Consider the following 26,218-nt stretch of genomic DNA (forward strand, 5'->3'; position numbering starts at 1 on the left):
AGCCTGGTTGCTGATCAACTTTGCTTACCTGAGAACTCATAATTTCTGTGTGTGTGTTAATTTTCAGGTGGATCTGACTCACCCTTTGGTTGCATGATTACTAGAACATGATTATATGATGCAAGGCAGGTAATGGAAATACCCGTAGAGGAGGGGCCAAAACCTTTTTTTTTTTTTACAGCTGGAGATCAGTCTTGGATCAGTTTGAGTCAGTCATGAGGCTGTAATCAGACAAACTCTTAAAGCTGAAACTGCTGTCAGAAGGAACAGTGCTGCCTCCCTGCCCAGTGAATACAATCCTTCCCAACCCTGTGCCACCTCCATCTGATATCGATCTGGCTCACCATGCAACACAGCTGGCTGGATGGCTGCAGGATGATCAGAACAATGAGGTGAGTGAGCCGATAACCAGTTTTTCAGGTTCACACCTCAGGCCAACTCCCAGGCCTGGCTCTGCCTGCAGCAGGTTGGAGGCTGGTGCAGAGCTGGAGCGATGAAGATACCATCTCCATCAGGGACAGTCTGAGCTTGGCATGAAGTGTCAAAGCACAGCTGCGTACCTGGATTAGCTGTCCCTAAACTGACAGACTATCACAGCAGGAACCTCACCAGGCTTCCAGGCACTGGCAAGTATCCTGTGGGCAAAACTGGCCAGGGGCAAACGATCCAACGGAGATGGCCAGGGTTGTGATGCCTCACTGTGATCTGAGTGGGGGCTCTCACCTGGGAGTCATTGCCCCAAAACCAGCGCTGCACATGCACACCTCCTGGCTCTGTTCTGGCACCTCCAGCAGTGGGGACCACCTCATCCCATGCTGTGCTGGCACAGATGCCCACATGCTCAGGTGGCAGGTCCCTGTGGGCACACAAAGCCCCTGCTCCCTCCTCCTCCTCTCTCCCATTCTCCAGAGCAGCTTCCCCATGGAGCCACCATGTTGGGTGACCCTGCTGATGCCACATGTGCAGTGCTGTGTCCAGCTCTGGGCTCTGCAGCACGAGAGACACGTGGAGTTCCCGGACTGGGTCCAGGGCAGAGCTACAAAAATGATTAAAGGACTGGAGCATCTCTCTTATGAAGAAAGGCTGACGGAGCTGGGCCTGTCCCGCCTTGAGAAAAGCTGACTGCGACAGGACCTCATCAATGTGTATAAATATCCAAAGGAGAGGTGGCAGAGGACAGAGCCAGGCTCTTCTCAGTGGTGCCACGGGCAGCAACGGATGCACAGGAAGTTCCACCAGAACATGAGGAACAACTTTACTGTGCAGTGACCACACTCTGGAACACGATGCCCAGAGGGGGTGTGGGATCCCGCTCACTGGAGACGTCCCGGAGCACTCGGGGTGACCCCGCAGGCGCAGGGAGGCTGAGCACGGTGTCCCCTCCCTGCCCGACCCCTCGGCCACTCCGTGACTCCCGCCCAGGCCCCGCCCCTTTCCACGCCCCCCAGCGCGGGCCCGGCGCGCGCGCAGTCGCGCGGTAAACAGGCCCCGCCGGCCCCGCCCTCTCGTGTCGCCCCCGCGCGCAGGGGCCGCGCGCGCGCCGGCGGCTGCGCAGTGTCGGCACATCCGGGCACTGGGGCAGGATGAGCGCTCCTTTCCAAGATGGCGGCGGAGGGAGGTGGGAAGGAGATGAACGAGATTAAGACCCAGTTCACCACCCGGGAGGGGCTGTACAAGCTGCTGAGCCACTCGGAGTACAGCCGGCCTAACCGCGTGCCCTTCAACTCGCAGGGCTCCAACCCCGTCCGCGTCTCCTTCGTCAACGTCAACGACCAGAGCGGCAACGGGGACCGGCTCTGCTTCAATGTGGGCCGGGAGCTCTACTTCTACATCTACAAGGGGGTCCGCAAGGTACCGGGGCTCCCCCGCCGGGATGGGGCGGGGAGTGGCGGGGGCTCCGCGCCGCCCGCCCGCCAGGGTGCGGGAGCCCCAGGGCCGCGGGGCCGCGCCGGGGGCGGGGGACGGAGCCCGGGCCGCCCCTCCCTCGCTGTCCCCCCTCCCCGCGGCCGTGGGGCCGGCGGCTCCTCGGCTCCAGCCGATCTCCCGATTAACCAGGTAGCGGCTGGGGAGGGGGAGAGCAGGCCTGGGCTGAGGGCGGTGTGAGGGCATCGGCGCTGGGTCGGTGCTCGGGGCTGCTCCAGATACGGTGTCACCGACGGGAGCTGTGTGTGTGGGCCCTGTGCAGGGATGCGATCGCTTGGGCCCTCCTTGTCGTTCGGGAATCAGGGTTGGCGTTCCCTCCCTGAGCCTCCTTCACCTGCTGCTTCAGGTCAGAATTTGCTGGACACGCTAATGCCTGTTGTGATTACGGTGGTGTCAAATCCCTGCTTCCAGGATCTTCCTAGCTTTGGCTGAATGGCTAAAGCATTCAGTACAGTTTTAGGCCTTTGTTATGACTTACAAGTGGGGGCTGATATTAGAATTGTTTTTAAATGGGAGTGGTGTAATGAGATGAGCCTTAAATGTCAGATAATTGATGGAGAGAAAGTTGCTTTTGCAGGAAGGAAAAATTGAGGTACTTGAGAGAAAAACTCCTTGCTTGTCGTTATTGGATGCAGGACAGTGCAGACATTTGATCTCTCAGGTCACCATATTTAAGAACAAACCCATGATTTTGCGGGATTCAGAGAGCAATTTGGAATTTGCTAGGTGAATGCATGTCACTACTAACAGATGTAAACACATGTATAATGAATGTCAGCTTTCTGTTTTGTTTCTAATAGTGGGTGTTCATTATTTTACATGCTTAAGTCTCAGCTGCCATCATGTGAGTACCTTGAAATCTTCCAGCTCTTAGCCCACCATTCAAAATGGGATGAGAGCACAGAGAGCTAGAGACTCACACGAAACTGTGCAGGAGGCTCGTGGATGAGCAAGGAATAATACCTGAATCTGCTGTGTCCTAGGGTAGTGCCCCTAGCACTCCTACTTTATATAAAATGTCAGCAGCAGCGGAAGTTTAAAGTCTACATGGTTGTTTGTTCACTGTGACCTAACAGATCTGATATGTCTTGTATAATTATATAGAAAAGTGTGTCCATGTGTATTTTACTTTCACCCTTTAATGAATTTTAATAATAGTATGTTTCAAATAATGCTTGGACAACGGGTTCGTTAAGCATACAAGGAGTATTTAGTATCAAACAGTATTTGCTATTTACGAGCAGTTGCAATCTTTACAAGGTATCTGAGGAGCAGTATCTCTGAAAATTTATATCCTAAGTTTTTGCTGTGTGTAGGTCCTGCTCTGTTTTTTGCATGTAAAACAGCTGTAGAGTTCTCTTACTTAGCTCACAGAGAAGGCCTTTATGTAGTTTAGTAATGATACATGTGATTCTTGCAGGTTCTCTTAGTCATCTCTTGTCACACTTCTGAAAAATAAAAATCTAAAGCCTGGAACCTCGTTGAAAATAAGGAATGGAATAATTATACCAAGTAACAAAAATCTTGAGCTGAGTATTTGGATATCTTTTTAGATGCTAAAAGCTGCTGGTATGATATACAGTAACTGAGAAATTTGAGTTTGTGAACTCACAAGCTCTGAGGCATTTATACCTGTGACAGTGTGAAATACTTTTTTCTCTGAATAGAGTAAAACATAGACATTGTTAGGACAGAATTCATCTCAGTGACCTTTTACAGTATTAACTATCTAAAATAATACTGTATATTCTATATGTATAATACTTTAGTAAAGCGAACCTAAAGAAAGAGCTGAAATAGATTGACTCACTCTAAAGAAAACTCTTTAAATGAGAATGGGAAGATGGTCTGGCTGAAATCTGAAATGCTGCTTTGGAATTTATTTTGGAACTTCAGTTGGAATAACTGTTTTGTCTGTGTACGAAAGTGAATCAGGAACAGGCTGACAGTCTGTCAACTGATCATGTGAACTTTTCAGAATCAAAAGTTCTATCTTGTGGCTATCATAAAGGGGAGAGAGCTATTGTTACCTAAATGGACAGGATGTAATTCTGCCTTAAACTGGGCAGACTATCACATTCTGTGTTCCTTCCTGTTCCTGGGAGCAGGATGGGGGAGAGGGATTTGATGTGTTTAAGACCAACCTATTTGTGCTCCTTGGCATAATACAGGTGCTGATAACTTCTGTTTTAGCTGTTAGTTCATAATTATTTATGTATCCCTTAAAAAATTTCCATGATTACTTTAAGATTGTGATTTTCATTCTGGCCAAGTCATATTAGAATATTGAGTTGAATTTAATGAAGCTGTGTGAATGTATCAGCTGTGAATATATAAACTGTGATTTGTGTCTTTTTAGTGTTGTTTTTTTTTCCTTCCCTTTTTTTTAAACTATCTTTTTAAAGACTTCTTTTCTTGATGGGAAAATGCTATATTTTCCCTAAAATGAGTGAAAAAAACACCAAGGCTGTATTTTAAGTGACTGTGTCTGTTAGATACTGAGATAATTCTTGCATCAGTAATCCATTACAGATCCATACACATTGAGGAAGAGTAACACTTAAGCTATGAATGATACTTAAGAATAAATAATGTAATATTGAGCCAAAGATACGACTTGGAAGGATATTTCTTGACATCAGTAATGCTAATCTTTCTTCTTTTAGTTACCCTTAAATCCTAAATGCTTTGTCTGGTTTGTAAGTCACCTTTTTAAGTGAACTGCTGATGTGTGTGCTGTCTTAGGAGATTTAATTTACATAAAGAAAAATGTTTCCAGGTAACCTTGATCGTTCTTCCAAGGCACTTGGTGAAGAAGTTAGATCTGGGATCCAGGACAGTGGTGTGGAGATTGTCTCTTTGTACACCAATTGTAATGGTTTGGTAGAGAGACAGGACTTTGGGACATCATTTCAAGCTATGTCTTGAGACTTTTCAAAGCAAAAAGGTATTTTCTCCCAACTTTGTTCTTCACCTCTTTGAGAAGGAAGCTGAGTTTTTACTATTTTATGTTTCCATGTTACTACTAAATTTTACTACTGTCATGAATAATTTTACCGTGTTTCATGTTTTCTGTGTCATACAAAGCACATCCATTATGATCCAGTGCATTTTTTTATAATGAAACATTGCAGCTCTCTTTGTTTTATAAGCAATGCAGACCTCCAGAAAACTCCTGTTTTCTGATTTGGATCCAATGAAAAGAAAAAGACATGGACGTGTAGTTTAGTAAGAAATTAAACTGATGGAATGAGATGTAGTTGCTTTACTTAGATAAGTATATAATTGTTCTTAACAGCACTGAGTGTCAATGGACTTTCCCTTTCAGTCCTGCTTTACTTTGGCTTTAAGGTTAGAGGTGTGCAATGATCTCATATTAACCAGAAGGGGTAAATTTTCATGAACTCAGCTGATCTAGTGACAGCTGTAAATGATGGACTGGCAGTATAGGATCCTCTTGGCAGTGTGCTCCTATCTCCTTGTCACTGACAGTGCTCAGCCTCTGGTTGAGCTAGTTCAGCTTGCTAAGCCAGCAGTAAAAAGTACTTGCAGTTTTTCTGAGCAGATTTCCTCTTGATTTGGTGAGTTGAACAGTGTCATCTTTGGGTCGATTAGTACACTGTACTTGGAGTGCAGTGACAGCAGGGAAAGTGTTGGAGGGGCACTACCCCCTTCAGAGGCCTGAACTGTCTGCTTGGATCCACTGCCTTAGGAGTTCTCTCCTGAATAAAGCCTCTGCTTCAGCCTTAAGTCAGTTTTGGAATTATCTGTTCCTGAGGGGTTGTTAACTCGATTTTGATTAAGAGAATTATAGGTGTTAAATGAAGCTTTTCCAGTTATTTTAGGCATTTTCCTTTTCATGGAGTGAGATTATAACTTAATAACTCAAAAATTGTTCAAATTTTGATGCTCTGATGCTTTTGGTGGGTTGCTTTTTCTGGCAGCCCCTAATCAGGAGTGAGAGCTGTTACTTGATTTTTGTTTATGAGACAGTCTTGAAGGACTCAAATATGGTTTGTGGCTAGCTTTGCAAAATGATTTATTAGTTGAATCATTAGGCTGGAAAAGGAGAATGCTGTATTATCTTCTTTGCCTTAGGAATGACTGACAGGGCAAGGCTTTCCAGATTGCTGCTGACATTAACTATCAAGTCCTTTTCCCTTTTCACTAGGAAGCTTGTGCATTTTTCTTACAGAAGTTGTGTGTGTGATGATGTGTTATTCTCTGTATGTTGTAAAAGTTTCTAGGCAAATTAATCTGCAGCCGTCACTGCAATACAAGTATGTATTAGCAGTCGTGTTGCATGGTGCACAGTCCTGATTTTTATGTAATATATCGGCAAGTTGTGAAATTTGAGTGTATAGTTCAACTTATATGACGTAAAACCTTTTGCATTGTATAGCTGAGTTCTGGCTATCTACTCTTTGGTAATGTGTGGCAGACTTTCTTAATGGTTGTTTCAAGTTTTGAAATCACCTTGTTGCAAGAAGAGGCTTTGCCTTTAGTTTGACTTTTTTCTTGCAGCTACCTAAAGCATCAGTCTGCTAATAACTATGGAATATTACAGGATGTTGCAGTAGTGTTAGATTAGAAACATACATAAGTGATAAGCACAGGTTGATGGAGGCATGGAGGGCAGAATTTGTTGACTGTCTTTTTAAGCTTTCACTGAGCAAATGTCTTGGAAATTACATTTGTACTAGGATGAAAATAATCTCATATCTCAACTTCTTTTATTGAGAGTTGGCATACTTGTAGTCCCTGCTTATCAGTAAAAAGACTGATGTATAGGATTCCTTCCCTTGCAGTTCTCAGAATTACTTTTTGTAAGTCTGGCTTGATTTGTTGTGCAGTTGAGGAGTGTATGTCCTTGGTAGTGACTATCATTTTTTGGGCTGTTCACCTGGGAACTTGTTGCAATGACAGAATGATAATGGGTGACATTTGTCACTGTGCTTAATATACTGCTCTGAGAAGAGCAGTGTGAGGCAGTTCTAGGTTGGAAGCTGGGATGTGTGGAGAAAACCATCATGTTTTCTCGAGATGTGGTGGGAATGTGAGTTTATATTACTGTATGCTTAGAGAACACTGAGCTGTGCCAGGCCTCTGAAAATGATGTACATAGCATGTTTGAGCTATAAAAATGCTGATGTTTGTAAGGATCATGGAAGATACAGTAGGGCTGAAGCAGAGGGAAATATACCTACCTTAGTGACGGGTTCTTACACTTGCAGTAACAAGACTTCCACAGTTTCCTTCAATAACACTTTTTGGTGTTCTTTCTTCTTCCTCCAATATCTGACTAAACTTTGCGTTCAGGGAAAAAAGAGAAAGCAAACCAGGCTGAATGCAGTTATTTAGTGTGGACATAAAAGACAGTTGACTATTGCCTTTGACTTTTGCATATTTAAAAACTTGTTAATTTATTCACTCAGTTTTCCTAAAGAAAATAAATCCAGCTCTTTAAACCATTCTTCTTGCATCATGAGTTTCAAATGTTTCATTGCTCTCCTCTGCTGGCTTCTGTTGTCTTGTATTAGTGGTACTTAAACTAGACCTAGACCCAGTGCTTGCATTGTGACTTCAGTACAGAGCAAGGGAGAATTGGTGCTTGCTTTGTCTGTCTTAATATTCTTGCTAACATATTGAAGTGTTGACATTTTTGAATCCTGCTTATAGTGATGACTCACTTGGATTGTTTCTTATCATATTGCTGCTTTTCTCCATTTTTATCCATGTCTTCATTTTTGTTGATGTTTATAAATGCCATGTAGCATTTTCATTGAATTTTGTTCTATTAAGATTATTATAGAGTGGTTTTATTTCCAGTTCTGTGCTGCATAATGCAAAAAACCCTTCCAGTCTTGATGTTAATCACAAATTTGATGTGTACCCTCATATGTTAATGAAAATCTCTCACAGAACTTAAAAATCTGATGGATTTGCTGCTGATGCTTCACATTTCTCAGGTGTTTCGGATGTGACTCTATTCTGTCCCTCTTTAAAAGGGTGTTGTAGATTTATTTTTTTCAAGAAATTCCTTAATTTCTTGCTGAGTTTTTTTTTTCTTCCTTCTCTTTGTATTGGGTAATAGTTATATTGGGACTGGACTAGCCAGTCTCATGGAGGTATTGCGGTTAGATCGGTAATACTTTTACCTCTTGATCTGCGGTTATGAAGGTATTTGAGAGCCTCTTGGAAATTTGTTTCAGGTGTTTATTGGATGGATATATTTACCACTTTGAGTTCTGTGATGTAGATAGATACTGTCTTTCCCAATTCTAGCTGGGCTGTACTAGGGACTGAGAGACAAGTTACAAAATGCTCCTGTATTCTTTCCTGAAGGGTAGAATTTTTAGTAATGCCTTTATTTTCAACAACACTGCTGAGGGAAACAGTGAAGAGTTAATGTAGATTACAGATGTGTAGGTAGCTTTCAGTGTTTAATTTTGTTTTGAGGCTTATGTAGAGCAACTAGGACTGGCTAGAGTAAGATAGAAACACTAAAAAGCTGCTTTAAAATGGCAGTTACACTGTTAAATGTTTCTTGCTCTGGAGGAAGATGAAATATCTATGGTTGACAGAGCTTGCAAGATGATTTTTATGTAGGAAGTGATATTAGTCTGTAGTGCTTTTTCTTGTCCTAGTCTGTGCTTCAAGCCCATATCACAACTGTTTGACTTCTGTGAGCTCCTGCACTGTGTTGGCTGAAGGATTGCTCTCTGAGGTAACTTCATTTGTCTGACTGCTTGTTTGGCTGGTGTGTTTGACAATGAATGCTGTGCTATGCTGGCCAAACCCCCACGTTGGGATGCAGTATTTTATAGGCAGTGAGTTTTTGTGTGTGTCTTTGGTTGGGTTTTTTTACCATGGCAGTTAAAATTTTGGAGGGTTTTGTATTGAAGTGCATTTGTGGTAATATTGCACTTACATGAATTCAGTTGGGGAAATTAAGTTAGTGTAAAGCCAATAATTGTGGCACTTACTCTTTGCAAATTGACAAAATTTTAGTCATAATGTTTCACAGATGCAAAGAGGGGTCATTTGTAACAAACACTTCTGTGCCTGTGGGAAGTTTTTTGGGGCAGCTTTGTCAGAATATTTATAAGTGTTTGTTACGTGCTTCAGTTATGAGGAGTTTGCATTATACATTCACATCTGGGAGTCTGCAAAACATTTAAATAGTTAACTGTTAATAGTTAAAATGTACACTGAAGGTGCCTCAAACTCCAAATAAAGGCTGCCTAGACCCACCTCTGAGAGGACTGCCAGCAATACTTGTCTTGTTTGACATTCTAGAATCAAATTTAATGCCCTAGTTTGAAGTATTATTGTAGTTCTCTGGCTAAAGGGAACTATCTGAAGTATTTTCCTGTGAAGGACGTGTACCCAAAGGCCACTTCCTATCCAGTTGTCATGACTATGAGTTGACACACTTGGACAAATTATTATTTGAAAGTGGTGCCATTTAGTGCAAAATAGTGCCTAATATTTCCATTGTCTGTCCTCTTAGAAGGCTTAAGGAAAAGAAACAGTATCATTAAATGTGCTATACTTTAAGTAATAATATTTGGTTGTGTCCTTCTGTGAAATAGAGTATTTTCTCTTCCTTACCTCACTCCACTTTTAGGCCCCAGTGAATAGACAGCCCATTTTTTAGCATCTGCATCCCACCCATTTCTTGCTCCTTAAAACAAAGCAGCTGCTGTTGTCTGTTTGATTCCTGTGGAGCAGCTGTTGGTGCAGTGGATGCTGCCCCCTGGTCTTTGTGGGCAGGACCACCAGCTGCTGCAATTGAAACCTTTCCAGTGGCAGTGTTGTAACTTCCTTTGGGATTTCTCATGCATTATTCAGTCCAGCTGTTCATAATGGAATGATAGATCTCTAATAGATACTTTCTGCAAATTGATTTCAGTTTTGGTTTACCAGCTATATTTGTTCTTTAATTTCATGAGTTAATCATAATGTTTACATGTGGCTGTAATGGTAAAAAATAATGTTTATAATTTTTATTACTACTTTTTAACTCTGTGTGGGATTGGAAGGGGACTGTATTAAGAAGTTGTTGGTTTAACAGTGTATAATTTTTGTACAACTAGAGACTGTGAAGTGCTATATCAGACAAAATACTAGTCTAAGCAAGAAATTTAGCTTAGGAGTACACTGGTGTAGGGAGAAGGCATTGCATGTTATGAACAAACTTCATTATCCCCAGTTTCCTAGTAATTAAAAAAATACTATTTAGCAAGAGGTTTAGATACATTTTTTTCAGGGAAGTGATATTATCTGGAAGTTGGAGAGGACTCAAGTTTATGGTTTTAATGTTCCCTTACAGCTAAAGAAAGGAGGATCAATGACAACAGAAGAGAGAATGGATAGCAATATACATTGAACTGTGGGTTAAAAACCCACAAGTCTGGTGAAATAAACTATTTAAACAATGCCTTAAGGACACTTTAGCCTGCCCAGGGCTACAGTCACAGGGATAACTGTGAATCTGAGTAACTTAAATGTCTTCTTTTCCTGACTTAAAAATGTAACCATAATGAATACAGAATGCTAAACGTTGTAGTCCCATCCTATTTTAGCTGTGGCATTTTATTTCTAAATATTTTTTGTATGGTTCTTCTAAGACTTTTAGAAAGTTTTTTTGCAGGTTTTCTTGATATTTGAGGTGTGTATTAGAGCATGACTGTGATGCATGTTTGAAGCTATCATTGAAAGGAAATTTTGGCACAAGTTTTAAAGGACTTCTTTTGTTGTCTTGATTTTTCTGGTTTTCTATTGGTAACTGTCACTACTATAGAAAAATAATTTTGCAATTTGGTTTTTAAGTCATGTTACTAAGATTTAAATGATAGTCTAGATGTTTGGATTTGCATATTTTAATGATTTGAATGGAAAATACTATATCTTAACATCAACTTACTACTGTATTGTGAAGCCATAGATGAAGGCTTAGTGTGCATTTTTCTTCATATTTTTGCCTTTCCTACAGAATAGTGAGTGAACAGTTGAATTTTGTTTTCAGACTTCATTTTTAAATGAAAGTATTTCTGGAGGTTGCTTTTCTTTAGCCTTTTTAATAAGACGGCGGGCCAGAGACCTTCAGTAACTACCTGTTTGCACTTAAGGTGTCAAGAGGGTCTGTCTTTAAAAATAATTTATGAGGTCAGGAATAGTTGCATGATTAGGCAATAACATTTTTGAAATTTGATATGATATACTGCCAAAATGCAGCATTTCTCACCTGTTTTGCAGGCCATTTTGCATTGTCATTTTATGTCAGTTCAAATTATTAGTTTACTGTCCGTAAATAACTAAACAGTAATTTTTTAAGGTGTGCCTGTTCAGTGTGATATATTGATCCAGGAGGTTTTTTCCCCAAAGATGAATTTCAGAAATACAGGATGCAGTTTGTAAAAATGTGATGCTTGTATTGACTAGAGAATTATTGCTATTTAATAGCATGAGCTGTATATCTCAACAGGTGACTTCAAGAAATGTCTGCCTGTTACTTCGGTATGAACTTAAGCTCCCTCCCCTCTAAAGGCAGCTGTCCAGTTACATTCACATCTGTTTAACACATGGGATGGCCTCTCCTGCCTTCAGCAGTGGAACTGTGGTCCCTTGTACACAATAACTTCTGTCTGTGTGTCATGAACTATTTGCTAAACCTTCAGAGTTTTAAGATGCTGTTCCAGGTGATGTTTCTGACCTAACCACGTTGGCAGAATAGCTTCTGTGCCAATGAAGTGACTGTTCAAGTGTAGTTCTGTGTTTTAGTCAAAATGCTGCCTCTGTAAATTCCATAGATGGAGCTGGGATGGTTAAGCATGGGCACATGTTAGCACTCCTAAATCAGAAAGATGGGGCAAACAACTGTTCTAAAGAACTCAAACAAATGCCCAGGTTAAGATGCCTTTAGTGATGCTTAAGGCAATCCATACTTCTCATTTTTAGAGTGACAAAGTTACTGGTTAATGAGCTACTGCAGCAGTCCAGTGGCAGCTTGCGCAGCTGCTCCAAGTGCTGCACTCTGACATCTCTGTTCCCTGTGAACAACAGGTAACACCATGTACTGGCTTTGCATGGCCACTTTCTGGGGGCTTCTGCTGTAAGCTGCTGTGAGAAGTCCAGGATAGACTCACATATATTAGGAATGGCAAGAAGCACAACACAACTCTCTTGTGAGTTGAACAAGAGAGCAAGGTTTATTACCTCAGATCTTTTATAGACCAATATGCAAAAGTACAGAAAGGTAAAACTCTTATTGGTTAGTGAACTAACACATCACCATCATTGGTCAGTGGTGTACATCACCCCTTGACCTTCTCTTGCAAGAAAACAGAAAACTGACAAACAGCACCTGCAAGGCTGTCTTCTATCTCTGAGGATTGTTTTAATTCCTCCTTAGGATTTCCCAGGCTGCTTTCTCAGGCGAGTCTGAGAAAGTTATGTGGCCTGCTTTTCCACAGGCACTGTGCTCCCTGTTTGCGTTTAGCAGCCATAATGGACCTGCTGCTGGCCAGGGCTGAGCCAGTCAGGAGCGGTAGTAACACTTCTGTGGTAATATACTTAAGGAGAGAAAAGTTACTGTGCGGATGTATTTGCAGTCAGAGAAGAGCAGGGTGAGAACATGTGAGAGGAACAGCTCTGCAGACGGCAAGGTCAGAGCAGAAGGAGGGGCAGGAGGTGCTCCAGGAGTCAGCGCTGAGATTCCCCTGTGGCTTGTGGTGAGAGCCATGGTGAGACAAGCTGTGCTTCTGCAGCCCATCGAGAGCCACAGGGATGCAGAGATCCACCTGTGAGCTGTGGAGCAGACCCACATCAGAGCAGGTGGATACCTGAGAGGAGGCTGTGAACCTGCGGGAGGCCCAGGCTGGAGCAGGTTCCTGGCAGGGACCTGTGGACTCATGGAGGGAGGTGCCCATGTAGGGCAGGTTCCTGGTAGGACTTGGGACTCATGCTGGTGTAGGCTGTGCCTGAAGGACTCAGATGGGAAAGGCTCATGGAGAACTCTGTCCTGTGGGAGGGATGCCATGCTGGAGCAGGGGAAGGACTCTCCTCTCTGGGCAGTGGCAGGAACAATATGTGATGAACTGACCGCAACCCTCGTTTGCTTTCTCTCCCTGTGCTGCTGAGGAGGAGGTAGAGCTAGGAGGAAGGGAGGATTGGGGAGAAGGTAGTTTTAAGGTTTGCTTTTACTTCTCATTGTCTCACTCTGAGTTTCTTAGTAATAAATTCAGTTAATTTCCCCAAGCTGAGCCTGTTTTGCCCATGATGGTAATAGGTGAGTGATCTCTTCCAATCCTTAGCTCACGAACCTTTCGCTATATTGTTTTCTCCTCCGTCCAGCTGGGGAGGGGAGTGATAGGGCATCTTTGAGGGTGTTGGCATCCAGCCAGGGTCAACACACCACACACCTTCTGCAAAAATATGTTGGACTGGCATTGATCTGGTCGATCTGTGTATTGTGTTTTGGTAGTCATAAACTGATAGAGGCATGTGTACATGAGAGAGGGACAAACGGGGAATGCTAGTAAGATCAGGGCCTGGAGAAGCCCAGTCTTAGGAGCCTAGAAACAGCTTTTGCTGTGCTTTCTCTTCACTGATCTGGGAACCTTTCTTCATATCTGTCTCCTCTGGTTAGTGGGTATCTTGCAGTTGTGGTACTTGCAGTGCCAATTGATATAAAGGAGAGTTTAGATTTGGACAGTGTGTGACATCAGTTAAAGGTATGATTATTTTTGACAGCAGAGATCCCTAGTGTGCCTGGTATCAGTATGCCCATATCAGTGGGTAGGATGATTTAATAGCTGGTCTGTGTTGGAGTTCCTGACAGTCTCCTGGGAGGACCTTTAGCAAAACACTGGACATGCGGGCACTGGCCCCTCAGTGGGCAGCACTGTGTCTGTGAGGTCTGTCGGTGACCGTAGACAGTCTGATCACTCCCTCCTACGCTTGAGACAAAAATCAGCCTGAGGAAAGAGACAGTGCTGTGTGGCCATTTGGTATGTGGAATACTTTTAGCCTTTTGATGGTAATTTTAAAAGAAAATTATTAATAGCAGACAAAAGGTTGTGTGTTTTTTCCACATAATATCTATGCCAGTGAAACTGCCAACACTTATTATTACTTAAAATATCTAAATACTTAGCTTACTTTAAAAGAAATATTTTTATTGAGAAAGCTAGTGCCTGAATTTGGAACATACTGCCTTTTGTTCTAAAAATTCTGAGGGAGGATTCTGCTTTTCAGACTGGGTGATATCCTAGAGCTTGTACACATGGGATTGTGGGAAATCAGAGTTCACTATATTTGTTTTAGGGATTTGGTCCTTGATATTCGTTTGCTAGTAGCTATGTTTGTTTTGCAACACTTTTCATCTTGTTGGGCTGGCTTGTAATGAAATGTCTTCAACCCCAGAAGGAAGATGCATTGCAAATTAACAACTGCAGGACAATAGTTAGAGCAAACATGTTATTTCATCTGTCTGTTACTGTATATTACCACAAAAAGCATAAACCAATGGGCCTCATCCTGGTTTTGGAGCACGGGTTATACATTTGTGCAGTATTTTATTTATGTAACTTCTGTGGGTCTGTTCTGGTGCTCTTAGGATAAGAGCCAGCTCCATCTTATTTTTAGTACTAAAGTAATTAGGACTTTATTTTAGTAATATTTTCTTAACATGCTGAAACATGATGGAATTATGAGCTTGATAAAAACACTATCAAAAATGTCCCACATTCCTTTAGGGCTTGCAAAATCCAACAGTAGCCAGAAAAGACATAATTTGGCCTTGCTGGACAGACATGACAATGTTGCATTTGACTTCTATTGAGCTTTGTAGTGAAAAATTATGAATTGATTAACAATTAACTGCTACAGTGAAGTAAGTTTCTATAGCAACAGAGCAATGCAGGGTACAATTATTCAGACTGCTTTCCTTAGCAGGTAATTTTTTTCTTCCAAGCACTGAGTTTACACTGTTGGACTAAAACATTGTTTTGTTATAGCAACGGATAATCCTCAGCTTTTGCTGCTCCTGCCTTTTAATTTTTTTTTTTCTTCCTAAAGAAATAGCTTTTCTTCTTATGAGCTGAAAAGGGAATGGGAGAAACTTTCTGAGATAGATAGCGGTGTGGTAGACTGGTGGAAACTCAACCTGCAACTATTTGCCTGTATGTTATTAGTATAATGAATGGAGTTATATTGAATATATTGTTATGCAGTATGAATTTCTATTCCACTTCTGCCTGTTGACACGTGTACATGGAACTGAACCTGGTCTAATTTAATAATTATCGTAAACATACAATAGCTTGCAAACTTCAAGTAAATCAATTTAGATAAGTTGTAATGCTGATTCCCTGAATCAGACAGATTTTTTTTTCCCCTTTTCATGTTTGAAGTCTTTTGGTTTTTTGTTTAAATACTTCTGAATACTTTTAAAGAGAGGAATATTCTACTTTAATCTTCACTCTTAAAATCAGAAAACATTAGGGTATTGACAAAGGACTGCTGGTATTTGGGGTTTTTTGCCATAGAGCACAATCCAACTTTTAAGTGTTACTATATTTTGATCTTTTTAAAGTTAAAGGAGATGAAATTTTAACAACTTAAGTGATGAAGCTACAAGAGTGTTTTTTTAATAGGACACTTAATTTTGTGTTAAGTATTTTAAAGATACCTCAGATGTCTGATCACGTGAAAGAAAAACAAAATCAACTTTTGCTTTTGTCAGTCAGCCTCAATGTTTGCTGTTGACAGGTATTGCACAAGTGCATTTTTACAATATTCTAACAAAACCATACTGATGTTTTAGAAAAGAAAAGAATAGGATTCAAAGGTAAAGTGAAAGTAATGGCTTTGAATGTGTGACTGACAAGAACACAGGTCCAACAGGTCAGGTAACTTCTGTGTGTGTGCATGGGGAGCAGGTGATCAGCTCAGAGATGACGCTACCATTAAGTCATGCAATGTTTCCAGTTTGTTCCATGTTTTGGGTGCCATCTAAAAGCAGTCTGCCAGTTCTAATTTAAATAAGTGTTGCCTTTAACAGGTATGATTTTTTAACCAGTTTTGCTTGCAGAGCTGGGCCAATTTAAACAAATTCCCAGTGAAAGTAACTTACTTAGTGTTTAATGAGTATCGCAGCTGAGTGTGTAAACTGAATGAGAGCAGCTGCTGAATTGTGCCAGAATGTGTGGTTTTACTTGGAATCCATTTGATATTTACATACATATTTTCCTTATTTTAATTTGTTTCTTACATCTAGGACATGTATTTTTAGCTCTGGTAAGCTCATCTGAATTATGCCTCACTCAGCATTAAAAACAGGTGAGAAAGGACAGATTATTATTGTAGGCAACAGTGTGACTAGACTGTAGGAGTAGGAGGAAGTAAAGGGGATCCACTGGAGAATAAGGAGCAAGAAGATGATCAGAAAGGTAACTATTACTTTTTTACTTAAGAGCTATGAATCTCTTATAAGGTACTAAATTGTAACTATTGAGAAATGAATTATAGTTAACAAAGCATAAATTTTAAGTGAGACTTGCAGAACTTAATTATGAAGTGTAGTTAAGGAAAGAGAGAATTGTTACAGTACATTTCATTTTCTCAGTTCCTCAAAAGTGAAGAGACTAAAATGTGTGCTTCAATGCCTTCCAGCTTTTACAGAAGGTGATGTGTTCTTTACACAGCTTGTGACAGTCCATAAGTAGTATTCCAGCATGAACTTTATTTAGTGTCTGTGAATATTTGGAATGCTCTGTGCTATTCTGAAATCAGCTGCTTTTTAATTCACTCTATTCCAAACAGTGAAAATTCCTGTTAAAAACCTTCTGGCTGCCTTTGGCTGAGTGACAAGCAGGTATTTTTGCAAGGCTTATCCTGGATTGTATTCTGATAGAGAAGAACTTGCAGGAGTGCCTATTGAACACATACCCCACCACAACAACAACAAAAAAATCCCCTTTCAGTTTTAGCTTTTGAAATTCTTACATTGTAGATTTCTCTGTTAGGGATTCTTTGTTATTTTGCTGAAAGTAAAATGTTTTCCCTGTGGTGGGAAAACATAAATGTATAACGTGTGTATATATAGACAGCTTTATTTGAAGTTCAGGTGCTCAGCCTTTGTAGTGTAACACTTTGGTAGTAAAGGAGAGTTGTAACTTACTAAGTTCATATTGAATGAAGTGGAAATTCACATCCATATATTAAATATTTAAAATGAGGGAATTTTAGAACTTGGAAATTCCGTTACAAAATGATCAGAGAATTACAAGCTTAGTTCTTTATATCTGAGACAACCATTGGGAGGAGACCTTCAAGCTAAGGTCTTCTAGGACTGGTTTTGGAAATAATTTAATTGTTGAGATGCTGATACAGAGAAGCAAGAGCACATACATGGTGCTCATAATAACTTCGGGATGCATCACTGTTCATAATCAGAGTTACTATATAAGGAGAAACAAGCTCATATCTCAACCAAAGATGAAGTGAAAATTCTTTGAAAAAAATCCATAGGGAATTTTTGCTTCAGCAATAAAACTTTGAAAAGATGATAAACATAGTGTAGTGTTGATTACAAGCTGAGCCAGCTTTTGATACAGCTGTTGAAGGCTGGAGGACATAGATGCTATTCAAAGATGTACCAAATGAGGTTTACCAATAGAAATAAAGAATGTCTTTAGTGTCATTGTACTAGGCATTGAGAAGATGGCTTTAATATTGTATGAAATTCTGGTTGCTTGTGTTAGGTGATTTTTAACTCCTGCTACTAGAAGAGGATGATGTCTGATGTAAAACTGGAGAAAGAAGTGTGGAATTTTAATTTTCTGAGCAAAGCAGTCACTAAATATCCTTTTTGTCCCACTAAAAGGAAGAAGAGAGGAGAGAATATACAATATGAAACCTCCCCTGGATATATGAGACATTACCAGATCTCCCACAAATCCAAATCATTCAAAATTTACTATTAATTTAGAAGAATCCTGCTTTTTGACCAGCCCTGCTGTAAGCAATTACTAATAGTTGAACTGCAGAACAAAAATACTGTGGTGTGAAAGGCTGCAGTCCCTAAGGGAGGTACAGAATAGGTTTTAACAAGAGGCAGAATGTTTCTTCCAGAAGCTTCTTAGGGCTGAGCCAGATGAACAGAGTGAAGGCAATTTATTTTTAGTGATACAAATCCAACTCTGTGTGGCACCCAGTGAGGCCACCTTACTGGCTTTCAGATCAGGAGAGGAAAGGACTGTAAGAGACTGAGGAGCTGGAGGCAGTAATGTTCAGTGGAAAAGGGGATGTACAGCTCACTTGGCAGATAGCATGGAAAGAGCAGGAGATGTTTAATGGTAGCTAAATGGATGCTAGAGTATCTCAGTAGTTTTGTGGGGAAGGTTTAGGAGGGGATTTTGGATTTTGTGTATTCTTGGAGGTAGTTTTCTGTATTCCAAATCTCCATTTATACAGCAGCGTTGAAGGTCAGAACTATTTCATCCTGTTGTAAACCACGAGCAGAGTAAAGGATGAGATTTTCTTAACTGGTGACCAGCCAGCTCTTATTTTTTTTTTTAATCATATGGTGTAGTGAGACTGAAAAATATGAGCAGTAAGCCTGTTTTTTTTTCAGGTTTTCCTAATCTGTTTTGTACTTACTTTTATATAAAATTTTACTATGCTGAGGTATTTGGTAGGTTTTGTAGGAATTGGAAGAGGTTCTGTGTGCTTAAAACAGATGTTTTCTCGTGATCCTGTGTTTGAGAGAAATGTTTGAAGAAAGATCTTTCTTAAAAATGGAAACTAAAAGAAGCAAGCAACTGTGCTTTGGCTTTGCCCTGCTAGTGTTAATCCTTGAACTTCAAGTTAGCCAGTTACCTGGCCCCTCTTGCACTGGAACAGAACAGTTTTCCACCACGGGAACAAGCTTTAATGCAGGAAACAGTCTTTTCTCATTCAAATGCACTCCTGGAGCAAATTCTCCTTTCTGACATGAATGCAAACTGTTCTTTCACGGGGAGAAGATAATGTCAGATAGAGACTGCTGTTCTAATGTAGCTCCTTATAAATTGAATATATTCCTCTCATGTGAGTGTATTCTCTTTATTTGGTAGCTTTTTATGTACATCTTTGCCAAAGAAGTTTCCCTACTACCCTGCCATTTTAAACTACAGCAAAAATCCTTTAAGGTTTGTTCTCAAGGTGGTTTTCCAGTATGAGAATGTCTGCTTTACTCTTTGGAGTACTTTAGGATATTAATGTATCAATATGCAATGCTAAACAGTTTCAAGTAGAATTTCAAGTAGAGGCTTGGGCTGCTTGGTTACCATGGCAAACACAGTAGGAAATTCATGCCAAAGTTTGGAAACTAAGACACACAAAAGAAAACTTGTAAACTGAAATAATCACTATAGAGAGCAAATATACTTGTTTATAATTTATTAGAGTCTGTTTCCCAAAGAATAGAATTTTAAAATCCTATTTTATTAAGCAAATCTTAATTGCCAGTCCAGAGTTTTGCACAAAAGAGGCAATATTCACAAGCAGGGAAGAGTGAGATTCTTTGTTGGCTTGCCCTCTAACTGTAAGGGCACTGAGTGAATAGAGTAGCCTCTTGAAGACAGAGGAATTGAATTGCCCAAGTACTGTAATCAAGGTTGACATATTTTCAGTGTGCAGTGCTTTGTTTCATAGATGACTCAGTCTTATCTCTCTAAAATTTGCCTGTGTTAATGATTATATGTATGTTAGATCACATATGTATGATGTCTGTGTATATATATATATATGAATATATATATATATGATCTCTCTGTATTTAATGGTTTGTCTATGTTCCCAATTGCATATATATCCTTTAATTACTTGTTTATATTAAATATCTTGCCATATTTAATTCACTTTCCCACAGTTGTTTGTCGTAAGGCTTGCTACCTGTAACCAAGATTTTTATGTGAGTATTTTAATGGAGTGATTTTCAGTTTGATAAGTTCTGTGTGTAATCAGCTTACTGTGAACACAGTATTTAGTATTGTAGTCCTGTCAGGATGTTGTGGCAAAATCTGATCCTTTTGCATGTGACTTGCTGTACAGTTTTCCATAGGTGTGGTCACATGCAAATCATGCAGATATTTTTCTCTTTCTGAATGTAAATTACTATGTATATTTCCATGTATCTTCTCCAAAGTCTTATTCCCCAAAGGGAAGCCGTTACACAGAAAGCCAATCTGTGGCTTGAGGGAGACACTACTTTTAAAGATTTCCTAAAGATCAAGGTTAGAGCTGGAGCTGGGCATTGTGATCGTGAGCACCTACCCTAACATGTGACTCTACCTCATCACTTTATGCATTGCATAACATGGATTGGAGATTATGGTAGGCAGTTGGAGGCTCAGGGAAAGCAGTTTAGGTTATTATTGAGAAACTATGATGAATTTTCCCGTGTCTTTGTAATACATGGTCTCTTGGAAAGGGAGGCTTGCTGTGGTTATAACTGGGAGGTAGTGTTACTGGAACATGAAATGTTGGAGGTGATGGAACAAACCGTTTATGAAATGGTGTTCGGGAGTTCTTGTTGTGAACAGTAATGGTTATATTGAATTACAGGTTGGTCTGCTTTTTGCTGACCTCTTTAAAAAGGACTTACAGAGCACTTTTTTAATTAAAACAAAAGTAGAACATGAAAACATCTGGAAGATTATACTAGGGCTTAACTCAAAGGAAAGTAAGAATTTAGAGGCCACAGAAAAAGATGTGCCACTGATTAGCCTCAGTAAATAAAATGTTTCATCCCATTAAATATAACATATGGTGATTTATAGTTAATGTGGTATATCTGTAACTTCAGGAAAAAAAGTAAAATGGGAAGAGCAGCAGAAGTTGAAGACGGACTGATTTAGCTGACTAGCTGGCAAGAGGCAACTGTAAGAAACTTCGGAGATGCAGTTAGGCTACTTGAATGAGCAGCAGTATGTGTTTGCACTAATCTCTTGGTGGTATAAGTGGAGGAAAAGACGACTCAGTTTGGAACCCCTACACAAAAAGAGGGGATTGATATTGGAGATTGCTGTAATTGATTAGTACTTGAGTTCTTATAAATACTTCTTTCTTTAAGAAATGGAACGAAGAAGAATATTAGAAACAAGAATACAGGATTTTATAAATCAGTAGGTCCATCTCTTCTTGCAGGTCTATAAAGATGTATTATTACAGAGATATTCAGAGAAGTGGTGAAAATTGTGACATCTGAAAACTTTTGTGTAAATACTGAGGACAGGACTGCTTACTCTAGTAATAAATATATGTGCTGTGTATATGAGGAATGTTAGACATCATTGTCTCTGCCTTGGGAACAAGACGGTGTTCAGTAAAATCAGAGGGGAACAAAATTCAGAACTGACACTTTTTTCCACATATTAACTCATCGGGTACCTTGCTTCTCTAATGTAAGTGAATAATGAATAGGAAGTGGGAGTTAAAATCTGGCAATTTTTTCAATTCCATACAGTAGTTAATGCAAAAAAATAAAATCCTGTAAGGGTTATTAAACTTCCACATTTGCAATTTAAATGGCTTCATGAAAGAAATCTAGGATGGAAAATAATCCATTAATGCAGCTGACTTCATAAGTTAACTTCGGGAACATGTATCTGTCCCCTTTTGAAGAAATGATACTGAAGTGAAAAGTCCTGCCAAAAAAGACCAGTTTAGAGTCCATGATTATGAAGTATGTATTTGCTATGACTTGTTAAATCTGTGTCTTAATTTTTAAGCTAATGAGGGGGAGACCAGTGTAAAAATGTGACCTGTCACCCATGGTTTATAAATAGCCCCAACAGATCATTATTTTGAACTTAAAACTTCACAGTGAGATCTCTTTCTTACATATGCTCTTAAAAAGAGCTGAGTAGGGGGAGAAGAGGAGGAAGGTGTTTGCATCACATGCACAACATACGTGATTCTGAATCAGGGTTCTGCTGGAGAGGTTTTTAGCCAGCAGGCTAAGTTAGAGTAGAGCCAACGTTCTGCAGACCAGGCACTGGGAAGAGACAATAATGCTGATATCAGAGCTTCTTCTCCCTTCTTCCTATTAAAAAAAAAGGCAAGTAATTGCTTAAACCAAAATAGAACATCTAATTCAGTTCATGTCTGTTGGGAATGTGTGATACAGTGACTTTGTCCAGAGTTGTTTAACCAACCTGTTTACAGATTTAGTGTGACCAAACACATAACACTGAATTCATAGTCTCAGTTTTTGAGTTGATCATGTCATTAACTGGCACCCATGATGAGGGGAACTTTGCAAAAGGAGCTGTGGAACACCTCTTTTGTTAGCTCTTTGGTGTGGGTTTCTGAGGGGTAATTTAGAGGCTCAAGAGCAAGTAAAAGCTCACATACTCTTTTTGTCGCATAGTAAATCAGTGTTGTAAGTGTGTAATTCAAGTGCTTTTAGTGAGCAAAGGGAGCAGGTTTTCTTCTGCAGGTATAATAAAAAATTTGCTTTGTTAAACATGGAGAAACAAACACCTTTTGAAAAGTTACAGTGTCCTGTCACTTGCCTGAAGCTTTAGTAGCTTGATTGTAGTGCAGCTGAAGATTACTGTAGTTGCTTGAAGTGCTTCTGGTCAACTTTGTGGAGTGGGAGAAAACCATTTGGTTTCTTTTGGAGATCCTAAGCTCTCAGACCTTGTCAGGACTGACCAGGATATGCTCTGGAGAGCTGTGTCATGGTCATTTCATTAGAACAATTTGGGTCTGACCTGGCTCTTTGAATAGCACTGTCACAAGTTGTGTGTTTTGGTCTTCCATTCTAAAGAAGCAATGTTAGCATGGGTGAAAATTTTACCAGGTAATAACACCTTGAATTGAAGATGCTTTAAGTTTCTAAAGGAACAGTTTCAGGGACTTCAGACCTCTCTTGGGTTATGACGGGAGGAGGCAGCAGCAGCATTCTGTGCTCAGAAGACAGACGGATTTTTGTGTGGAGGGGTTCAAAACCTTGTTTCAGCTTCCCTTAGCCTCCTTGGCCTGCAGCAGTTCAAATGTGTTAATATTCCTGTACTGTTTATGCCCTTTGCTCAGTCTTATAAACAAAAAATGAGTTGATGCAGTATACACCTGTGAAATGAGTGGGGACTTGCAAACAATTTTTTTATTTGAGTCTGCTTTTCTGAGGTTTTGAACACTTCTTAAAAATAAAAGTATCAACCTTTTTCTAGGGTTATTGGTAGCCTGGTACTTTTACCTTAGTCAACTTCCAAAATAATGTGCTGATCTATACTGTAGCCACAGAAATGTTTTGGTTTATGGCCTTACTATAATGGAATTAACATTGTTATGATAAGCTCTAAATCACAGTCCTTTATGTGCTTTATTTTTTATATTTTATATTTTTATATTTATTTATTATATCCTTTATTTTGTGGTGCTCACATCTACTTTCTTGATCTTGCCAATTATATAACCATCAGTTCAGTTAATATGACATATATTTATTTCAAACCAGTGTGTGCTCTTTGCTCTATTTGAGTGCTTAGAGTAATTCTTCTGGAAACAGAATATGATTATTTTATTGAATCCTTCAGAAAACTGCACTGATCTCTGCCTAAACATGGATTTATTTCCAGTTATCTGGTCTAGAGCTTTTCTCTGAATGTAGGTGGTCATAGTTGTCTGCTGTATGAATAAATGATTAAATCTTATTAAATAATGTTTTTCTCCTTTCAAAAGTCATGTATGTCTTGTATGGCCCCAAGTGGGAATTAAATCTAGAAGGGAGAAGAATATCAAATAGCTTTGCAGATTTGCAAGCGGCTTTGTACAAAATTGATCTTTAAGACTTTGTTATGGATGAATTGTGTGGAACACTGAAAAAAATTAGGTTAAATAAAATTACTTGGTGTCCCTGTTTCACTAGCAGAGCTGTTCTTACAGAGTATCCTAGAAACTGTCACATGTCTTAAGTGTTCCTGTTCAGCATTTAATCAAGTGCTTTGTAACTTACAAAAAACCTTCTGCAAAGATACAGGAACCCATTTATGAGAAACAGTATTGTAAGTGGCAAGCTATTGATGCTTCAATTCATGGAGTTGAAAGTTCAGCCGAATTTTAAATGCAAAACTAAAAATAATATTTTTATTGAAGTTTAGAAATGTGACTTTAATATAAAGCAGACACATTGAATGCAATATAAAGATATAAAATTTCCTTAGCATTAATGGCTTTGCAAGGCTCAGGAGACATTTAAAACTACTCTGTACACACACAACACCTATTATGCAATCCTTGAAACGAAGCACATCACTCAGGTATGGAAAAAGCAGCTCTAATTTATTTAAGAAACTATCCTTACCTTTAAGAAACCTATTGTGGCTATAAATAAGGAAGCTTTACAAGTGGTGATTGTCTACTGGCTTTTTATTGAATCCTAATGAGTATTTTTACCTTTTTTTTTCTTCTTTCTTTTTGGTTTTTAAGTGAAAGCTGAGAAGCTTTTAAACTATTTTAAGTTTTTGAGGGGGCCTCTGAAGTGAACATGTGTTGACCTGTACACTACCTGAAAGGTTTGTGAACCTGAAGGGATGATGTGAGTTCTTGCCAGACTTTAAACTTTCTACCTAGAAAGCCAAATCAGCAGTCTGTCAGCTTACGTGCAGTTATATTTGTAGCAGCCAGTTTGCTTCTGACAGGCTGTGGCACTGTCAGCTGCACTGAAGAGTGTTTTGTTAGGGCTTTGTACTTGCAGGAAGTGTTGCCTGGATTTTCTGTTGTGTATTTTATATAAACTAAGCAGAAGTTATGCCCTACATCAGTGGTCTTTAGAGGGAAAGACAACCAACTTATTCCTGGAGATTTCTTGCTTTCAGAAGTTCCTTTAGGATGCAAACCAGACCTGTTAAGTAAGCTGGGAGTGGCCGTGTTGCTGCTGCTTTGGTTGATCCTAAGCTTATGATTCCAGGGCTGTTCAGGTTGGAAGGAGCCTCTGAGAGTCTCCAGTCTAACCTGCCCCAAGCAGGGTCAGCTGTGAGATCAGATCAGCTTGAAACAACAGTGATGTAACTACCAATTATTCTGTTGATGATGTTAAGTGACCTGTATTTGGGCTATAAGACAAAAAACCCCAGAAATTTACTCCTGTGGTAATAGAGAGATTTCCAGTGTGAAGTATTGACACTGGTATTTCTGTCAGAAATTTGTGTACATAAACAAGGAATGGAGTTGGCCAGAAAATTCTACAAAAATGCCTGGGATAACTCAGCTTTCCCATGTTTCTCAGTGTTCTCTCTCTTCAGCTAGCTCTGCAGGAAGGAGAAGAAGACCAGCACAGACAAGAGGAAGAATAAACAAGTTTAGTTTTTCCTGTCCTTACTAATGCAGTGAGCAAGTCAGGGAGGGTTCTGTCCTATTCACAGGAGATGCTGTAAAGCAGAGGACTTCAGCAAGGTTGCCTTGCCTCTTTTTGCAGCTAAGTTTTAAAGAGCAGCTGTGAAGTTCAAAGAAACTCACTTAGTAATAATTCTAAGAGCTGATTTCTTCTGTTACTTGTACAGCACTTTGACAAGCACAGCTTTCTCAAATTGTTCTGTTTCTAGACCAGGGACTATTAAATCCCTGGACAGCAAGGTGTGGAAGATACAGCAAGTTACAAGTAATCAGTTAGGAATTCCAAGCTCCAGAAATACAGAGGAAATTGTTTTCAAAAGTACACTGTCTTGGTTCTGTGTGTCTTCTCTTTTATTGTGCACTAGAGCTGCACATATATACCCAATCTGTGATCTGATGTTCAAAATCAATTAATTCTCTGGACAAGAGAGATTTCCTTAAGAGGATTTTTGGCAGTAAAATTTTTATTAAATACTTCACTATTTTGTCTCAATCTCACTAGCAGCTATGACCCATTGAAAGCCAGTCTCCTGGTAAATGTAATATTAAATACTGTTAAGTATCTAATGGAAACCTTTTGATGAATATAGTTGAAATTACCTGGAATAAATTAACAAAGCAATTAACTTAATATCGTGGCAATGTTTTCAGCTTGGAAAGAATTGTAACATGTATGACACATTTCATTCAAGTAAAATTTCAGAAAGCTGCAATTAGCTGTTACTTAGGAAAAGAAAAGAAATAGCATCTGTCAAGGAGCGTGATTAAATGTTGACTTAAAATAATATGATTTACTGTTTAGGCAATCTTATTATGAAAACTCTAAGTCTTGGATCAATAAAATAAATCTTGGATAGATATTAATCTTTGGGTTTGACCTTAGAATTACGTACAGCTACAGAAC

General features: G+C 39.7%; 1 protein-coding gene across 7 annotated transcripts in view; it reads left to right on the forward strand.

The window, feature by feature from the left end:
• Window positions 1-1,570: 1,570 nt before the first annotated feature.
• Window positions 1,571-26,218, forward strand: part of WDR20 (WD repeat domain 20) — a 46,426-nt gene continuing 21,778 nt past the window's right edge. For all 7 annotated transcript variants that reach the window (XR_015773022.1, XM_014249884.2, XM_005520120.3 and 4 more), the window contains exon 1: window positions 1,571-1,851. Coding sequence is in view for 6 of the 7 variants with exons in the window: in XM_014249884.2 (XP_014105359.1) it covers window positions 1,603-1,851 (249 nt within the window). In the remaining variant the exon portion in view is untranslated. The remainder of the gene's footprint in view (window positions 1,852-26,218) is intronic.

This window comes from Pseudopodoces humilis, chromosome 7 (assembly GCF_049639895.1).
Source record: "Pseudopodoces humilis isolate 2021_Gansu_Grassland_sample_001 chromosome 7, ASM4963989v1, whole genome shotgun sequence".
Lineage (NCBI taxonomy): Eukaryota > Metazoa > Chordata > Aves > Passeriformes > Paridae > Pseudopodoces > Pseudopodoces humilis.